Here is an 8,357-nt window from a genome sequence, read left to right as displayed (position 1 = left end):
CAGCCAGAGCATCTATCAAGGTCTTTTGCCAGGAAAGCTGCTTTCATTTGGGGAACTGATATGAGCTATACCAGCTAAAGCATCTACACAAGGAGGGTTTGCCGCTCTCGTTACATCAGTATCACTGCACTGGCAGAGCTTTTCTAGTGTAGACCTGGACTAGCTCTTGGTTTGGGGATAATTACAACACCTGGGAAGGCATTTTACCTTTAAGCTGCTCTGAACCTTAAATTGATCTTAACATCGTTTTTTCTTTCAGAATTATTTACCGAGATTGCAGTCAGACCGCATGCTGTAAAAATGCTACAGGGAAAGACAGACCCATGCTCCAAGGATCTTACAATGCAGGCTGGACAGAGAACTCCTTTCAGATACGCAGTGCTCCATTTGATCAGGTGACATTCAGAACTCTGTGTAGTGAACTTATTTGTTTTAATCATATGCTTCTGAAGGGCACGGCCTGGCTGGTCTGTCCTTAGTGTGCTCTTAAATCTTTTGTGTGTTGAGCTGCTGTTTGTGTGGAGTCTGCCATTTCAACAAGTGGATTATTTTAATACGGAACTGAGTATAAGATGTGAAGAATGTGGAAAAAAATCTGAACTGCAGAACCTCTGCTTAAGTGTATTTTTAAACCATCCTGTTTGCATTTTACAGTAATCATCCCAAAACCCTTTCTTGAGAGAGAGAGAGAGAGAAACTTGCTCTATTTCACTAACCAATGGCCATGTAATTTAGAAACGTGCTTAAAAATTCAAGTGCACAGAAATAATTCCAATGCTTCCTTGAAAATGTCACATCCTGTAGAAAAAGTGTTTCCTAGTAACTTTGTAAAAAAAAAAAAAATAGCAAGGCGTTTATACGCCTTGCATAACTGGAATTTTGCATAAGTTGGAAATATATACCCAACCATTACGCCAGAAAAACCCACCACTATTTCTAGCTTACGGAACTTTTTCCATTAAGTGTGGATTTGCATAAGTCAGGTTTGCGTAACCCAGGGGGCATCTGCAAACTAATATGTTTCTTATGCCCCCCGCCCCTCCCCCAACCAACAACTTTCCACTTGTTTAATTAAGAAAAAGAGAACTAATTAACTCAGGAAAATAATTCTTGTCTTCATTTATTTTCCTCATGAAAATGTTTGGGGGAAAAAAGTACAAACAATGTAATCAATGTAAGTCAAAATTGGACCTTCAAAGCTTTATGTTTGAAGAAAATAAAAATTGAACACTAAGCTTTTGCAGCACTATTGAAGGAACTTTAAAGGCCTTCTAATCTTTTGTAAAATTAAATAACTTAAAATACACAGACTCACAAAAGAGATCCCTACAGGTTAGCCTGACCCACAATGAATCTGCAGTAATTAAAATAAACAATTCTGTTCCTCACCCCGCCACTTCTCAGCACTTCCAAAGTGGTTAACCTTGAAAAATAAACTAATTCTCCAAAAAGAGTCAGGATTTTGCTTGAGTGACGTTGCAATCACTGAATTCACAATGGTCTAGGGTGACCAGATGTCCCAATTTTATAGGGACAGTCCCGATATTAGGGACTTGTATTTTTTATGGGGTCCTATTACGGCCCCCCCCCCCCCATTCCCATCCCGATTTTTCACACTTGATATCTGGTCACCCTACACTGGTCTCACACAAGGGTATGAAGCCGGGTGAAAAATGCCGTTGACACACACTAGAGCTGCAAACCAACTCCTCAGTCCTGCACACACTTATGCATCTGCTTAATTTTGCAAATGTGATTAGCCTCAGTGACTTCTCAGGTGAGTAAAGTTAGCCATGTGCATAAACATTTGTAGGAGCAGGCTCCAGACTGCTCACCATTAAAAGCAGGGAGGAGGCTAGTTTTAAATAGAACTGTTTGGAAAACTTTCATTGAAACATTTTTCTATTGGAAATTGCTGTTTTGAGAAAACTACAGAATTGTATCAATTTTGACAAAACTTGATTTTGAAAACAATTGAGGGGAAAGTTTTAAAATGTCAATGTCTCATTTCAACATTTTTGGAATGAAAAGTTTTGATTTTTTGTTTTGAAATGATTTTTTGCTTAGAAATGTATTTGATATTTAAAAGGGTTGAAATAGAAACAAAACATTTCAACTGACCTGATTTTAGGATAAAATTTTTCAAAATCTTGAATTTTTTAGTGGGACGGAAAATCCATTTTCTTACTAGTTCTGCTTAGAAATCATTAAACGAATGCTACTTTGCTTGCTATGATTTTGAAGAACTAAACAATCGGAAACAAAACAGGGAGGAAAGCTGATGGCTTTGGTGTTAAAAGCACTGAGCTGTGACTTAAGAAACTTTGGGTTCAGTTACTGGCTCAGCCACTCGCTCCTTGTCTGGCAGCAACCACTCGCATGCAAATGCTTAAGTACCTTCCTGAATCAGAGTCTTAATCTCTCTGACTCCATTTCCCATCTGTAAAATGGATCAAGATACTTCCCCACATCACAGGATGCTGTAATGCAAGACACTTGGTTACTGCTGTTATAAATAAAAGAGGTTTTATGTATTTTTAAATATTAAAATACATTCTCACAGCTTAGAAATACTTAAAATTCTTGGAACATTTATTAATGCAAGATCAACTTACTGATCCAGCTCTTTTTGATGGCTGTTGACCTAGAGAATTCAAATTATGCCTCACTTGAGCCTGCAAATAATAGACAGACTAGGGCTGTGAAGCGATTAAAATAATTAATCGCATGATTAAACAATAATAGAATTAACATTTCTTTAAATATTTTCGATGAAATGTGATTTAAATTACAACATAGAATACAAAATATACAGTGCTCACTTTATATTTATTTCTATTACAAATATTTGCACTGTAAAAAACAAAAAAGAAATAGTATTTTTCAGTTCAGCTAATACAAGTACGGCAGTGCAATCTCTTTATCATTAAACTTGAACTTACAAATGTAAAATTACATACAAAAAATAACTGCATTCAAAAATAAAACAATGTAAAACTTTAGAGCCTACAAGTCCACTCAGTCCTACTTCAGCCGATCGCTCAGACAAACAAGTTTGGTTTCAATTTGCAGGGGATAATGCTGCCCACTTGTTGTTTACAATGTCACCTGAAAGTGAGAACAGGCGTTTGCATGGCACTGTTGTAGCTGGTGTCGCAAGATATTTACATGCCAGATGCACTAAAGACTCCTATGTCCCTTCATGCTTCAACCACCATTCTAGGGGACATCCATCCATGCCAATGACTGGTTCTCTTTGATAATGATCCAAAGGAGAGCGGACCAACACATGTTCATTTTTCATCATCTGAGTCAGATACCACCAGCAGAAGGTTGAATTTCTTTTTTGGGGGTTCAGGTTCTGTAGTTTCCACATCTGCGTGTTGCTCTTTTAAGACTTCTGAAAGCATGGTCCACACCTCGTCCCTCTCAGATTTTGGATGGCACTTCAGATTCTTAAACCTTGGGTTGAATGCTGTATTTTTAGAAATCTCACATTGGTACCTTCTTTGCATTTTGTCAAATCTGCAGTGAAAGCCTTATTACCTATCAACTCTGTGTTCTTGGGGAACCAGGATACAGTACGCAGCCTGTCTGACTCACAGAAGACCCCCTCCACACACACACCAGCCTCTGCTTGAAACAAAGCCAATCAGGTGGAAGACTTACGAAAATCAATGAAAAGGCAGTGGGAGATGCACTAAACCCCTGGGACAAGGATGACAGGACTAAGAAAACTTGCCAGCCTCATTTGCATCGGAGATAGGACAGAGAGGCATCTCCATTAGCATACAGAATGGAGAACAGAAATTCCAAGGCAAGAACTGCAGGGAACTCTGGGACCAGAAAAGCAGGTAAGCACTGCATGCTGGGGGATCTCTGCTCCAGATGTTAATGAGCCCACGCCTGCACACACCCAGCTCAGTAGTTATCAGACGAATCCTTTATTGGTATCCAAAATAATGAAGCTCCCTAATTGCATTGTAAGTTCCCTCCAAGAAAGACCACCCATAGCCAGGAATGATCAGTTCCTATTGTCTAGCTTGAACAAAACAACTTTGGTGTACTCCCTTGAGCTATCAGTTTACCCATAAACAAATCTAATGTTCTCCCTTGAACCATTGTTGTTTCCCTTCAAAAATCCCTACCCACGCTCAAGTAAGTGTTCTGATGCCTGGATCCAAAATCTGCATCAGTTCCATTGGGACTTCATCTTCTCCTGACTGATCATGCTGGGGGCTCTGGCTAGCTCCAGCATTCTGGACCCACAGCTACCACCACCACCTGGGATCAATTCAAGCTTCACGGAGTGATGAGGACCCAGCTCTCTCTCTCTCTCTCTCTCTCTCTCAGTACAGCCTTCTGACCCTTACTTGTGCGATCAGTTATAGTTTTCTAAACCTGACTTTTATAATCAAATTTAAGTTAGATTTAATATGATAACTGTTGTGTTTGGCTCCTCTATGGTTATTACCTGGCAATAAATAACTTCCATGGTTAAGATTCCTGAGGCATGATGGAATGCAACACAGTGAACCACTGTCCAGGCGAAAGGCCTTCACGGGAGGTACAAGCTTGTGAGTGCACTGCCAAGCACACGGCCCCTTCCCCTTTTAAGGACCTGCTCCTCATGGCCCGCGGCTAGAGATGACTTGGCCGCGTCTGGTTGGTCACACTCCATCTTTGGCAGTGTCCATGCATTGGGCGTGTGATCACTGCCTAATCAGAGTGCAAGACACCTTGTCTACCTGGGAGCTCTTCCTATCTTCCAACTGTTCAAGCAGCCCTTTCATCCCACAAGCATTCCACGAGGGAGGAGGAGGGGGAAAGCCACTTCACAGGTATTTAAAGAGGGAGAGGAGACAAAAGGCGGGGGAAGTGTAACAGACCTTTTGAGCATACAGATTATACAGAGCATACAGATCACTGCTGCTCCTACAACAAAAGTGAGCATTGTACACTTTGTATTCTGTGTTATAATAGAAATTGATATATTTGAAAATATAGAAAAACATCCAAAATATTGTTTAACAGTGTGATTTTTTGGAGTTAATCCCATAAATTAACTGCAATTAATCAACAGAGGATGAACAAAATAACTGCACTTTAAAAAGTATATCTTGCTCACACCAGATTTATACAAGCAATTTACTACACAAAGAAACATACAGACTTTAAGAAAAAATCCTGTTAGCAAAACAAAACCTGCAAGCTGCTGGCCTAGACTGAAAAGCCCTGTGTGTATGTACTTAATATTGTGTTTACTTTGAGGCTGGAAATGAAAAGTGGCCTCCTGCCTCAGTTTCCTTCAGCCTGACTGTCCTCCTGCTTACGCTAGTCATTTCTGCCTGTTGGGTGGAATGCACATTGCTAGTCATATATGCATTCTCCCTGACGGGAAACTCTGAAGTGCCCTCTGTTGTGTTCACAAGGAAACAGACAGGAAGCCATTTTTTTTTCTAGCCTACAGTTCTGATGGCCTGCTAGGTCAGTGCATGCAGGATTTATAAGGACGGATTAGAAGTTTGTCTTTGCAGGAGGGAAGTGGCATATTTGCATAGGAGACTTCCCTTATTAATGTTTAACATTCTGTCCTTCCTGTGCCATTAGATCGCATGTCCTCTGTGTTAAGTTCCAGTGTTTGACACTGATGGCATTAATGCTTTTTTTTTCTTTTTGCAAAGCACTTTCACCAACTTCCTTTGCCGTTGAGCATCATCCCCATTTTTCGAACAAGCATAGTGAAATACAGAGAGGTCATGGTGCTTGCCTTAGTTTGGCCACACAAGAATTCACTCTCAGAGCTGGGATTAGCACTAGCCAAAGGGCTGGCAGTGGCTTTCTAGCCCCATTCCCACTGTACCATTCTACATTTCCTTCACAGCCTGATGGCCAGGCAGATGTAGAGGTACCCAGAAGGTGAGAAGCAAGGACAGTCCCCATCCGCCTCACTCCTCAGCACGGACTGCTCTGCTGCTTTCACCTGCCTTTTGCTTTGACCTTGCCCTCTCCCCTAATTGTTCCCTCTGGGTGAAATTCACTACAGTGGCAAGTCACCATGAGGCTGGCTATGGGGCATTTACACCCTATGTTGAAGGCTTTGCTGGCCCTCTGCACAAGGGTTAAACCTCATTGATCGGAAGCTTCCCAATACACATTGCAACCATATCTGGTTAGAGATAACAAGACAGCTGCATGACGATACCAGCCAGAGGACTTTGTTAATGTTGAAAGTACATATCTGTGACTTAAGCATTAGAGACCTGACAAGAACACTGGAATTACATAAAAACAGGATCTAAAACTAGGACATTCAGAATCCAGGTGACAAGAAATTTACAAGAACTTTGTAGTTCTTTAATAAACATTCCTCCCTAAACCCTTAAATAAGCCAGGAAGTCTAACATCCCCGAGCCCATCACTATTTAAAAGAGGAAATTCAGCATTCAGGCTGTCAAACTGCCTGAGAATTGAGACCCTGAAAACATCAGAAACTCCAAGACTACCTTATTCTTAAACAATTTCATATCGAATAAGTGATTAGAAACTTTAGAACATCATACTCTGAGGTTCAGCAGCTGCGCTGACTAGCCATATGCACTTCACAGAAAAGGGTGTGCTTTACCAATCTCCGATTAGCCAAACAGCTTCTGACTTCCGTGGGAGTTCCACCCACTTTCACTCCATATTCTCATTAGTTTACAGTATCCTTTCTGCTCTTGTGTGTGTCCTTATGTTCCTGCAGGCACTGACTACCTATACCATATAACAATTTGGTGTCTAAGGCCCTAGTCCTTTAAACACTTATGAACATGCATAACTTTACTCATGTGAGTAATGCACAAGTGTTTGCTGAACCAGGGCCTAATTTCCTATTTTCAGCATAAGATTTTGGTTCAACCTTCAGGTGTCTGTGTAAGTCCCTTGTGAAGTCATTTTGGCTGCTACTTGTTCCTTCCTGTTGCTCCCTTGGAAGAACTGAATTATTTTTTTCCTTAGTGATCAAGTGTTTTAGGGTTCTCCCACCTCTTTCACACTCATTAATATTAATACTCCTTTCTATTACTACCTAATAATTGCATTTGACCCTTGCATTGCTTCATACTAAGAGCCTGCTTCTGATTTTGATTAAGTCATGTAGCTTGGGGTGAGTGGTATCAGATTTCTCTATTATTCTTTGTCAATTCTCTATTAGGAAGTAGATTTAGGATTAGTAGGTAGATTTGGATCTATTACATCTCTTTGCATGTCTGTCTGTATTTGTTACTTAACAGACATTTGTGGTTGTAGTCTCTCATCACTGTGTCGTTTCCTGTTATCTTACTGACTTTTTTCTTGTGTGCAAGTCCTCTTAAAGACTTATTGGTCCTGATTCTTACTGAAGCTCTGCTAGGGTGTACAGGGGCCTTATTTACAGCCAGGCCCATTTATGCGTCTAGAGTGTGCAGAAGTCCCCGAGTGCCAGTGTAAATCTGGTCAAGTGTGGATGCTTGTGCACATCTTCCCAGATGTAGGAAGCACGGAGATGACTAAAAAGGATGTTTAGAAATTCCATTAATATAAATCCTATGTTGGGATGGAGGAATAGCTGGCTTTAGAGATGAGCAGCAGGAATGTCTGTGAGGATGTTTGAATACAATACAGCTGTGTCTGATAGGGGCCTATCTTATATCTGGGGCAGTAACACTCAAGACTAGGAATTGCCAAACTGCTTCAGAGTTGTGGTCCACCTAGTCCAGTATCCTGTCTCTTGCGGAGGCCAGCACTGGATGCTTCAGAGAAACATGCAAGAACCCCTCAGTGAGCCCCTCTCCCCGCCAGAGGACTCATTCTGATCTCGGAGGGAGGTTAGACATATGCTCATGCTTCAGGGGTTAAGCCTATCTCTTCCAAAAATCCGTTAGCATTAATTAGGATAAGTAGGGTTAATCTTTTTGTGAAGAGTCTCTACTCTAGAAGGGATGTGCCAGTGTGGCTATCTGGCAAATCCCCATCGTGGGGAGACAATTTACACTTGCAACTGATGGGATGGTATAATTTATACCAGTTCCCCCCGGGGACCGAGTTCTTCCCCTGAAACAATTCTGGTGCCACTACAACCGTATTGCCGGGGCGGCCTTTGCTGGCGTAGCTGAGTAGGTTCACATGGCCAGCTCTCATGGCAATGCCAGCACAGCGGTTTGTTCAGAGCAGGCCCAATGGGACGCCAGGTTGTTGGGGATGCGGATTTGTGGCAGGCGCTGGGTGGATCTGACGAGGCGGGGTGCAGGGCGCTGGGTGGATCTGACGAGGCGGGGTGCAGGGCGCTGGGTGGATCTGACGAGGCGGGGTGCAGGGCGCTGGGTGGATCTGACGAG

General features: G+C 41.8%; 1 protein-coding gene across 1 annotated transcript in view; it reads left to right on the top strand.

Annotated features, from left to right (window-relative positions):
* The first annotated feature begins 264 nt into the window (after window positions 1-264).
* TRIM14 (tripartite motif containing 14) overlaps window positions 265-8,357 on the top strand; it is a 34,613-nt gene continuing 26,520 nt past the window's right edge. The window contains exon 1 of the mRNA XM_075067505.1: window positions 265-395. Within this exon, the coding sequence (XP_074923606.1) occupies window positions 324-395 (72 nt within the window). The 5' untranslated portion in view covers window positions 265-323. The remainder of the gene's footprint in view (window positions 396-8,357) is intronic.

This window comes from Chelonoidis abingdonii, chromosome 6 (assembly GCF_003597395.2).
Source record: "Chelonoidis abingdonii isolate Lonesome George chromosome 6, CheloAbing_2.0, whole genome shotgun sequence".
Classification (NCBI taxonomy): domain Eukaryota; kingdom Metazoa; phylum Chordata; order Testudines; family Testudinidae; genus Chelonoidis; species Chelonoidis abingdonii.
Note: the sequence above shows the minus strand (reverse complement) of the source record. Positions and strands in the feature narration are given on the sequence as shown.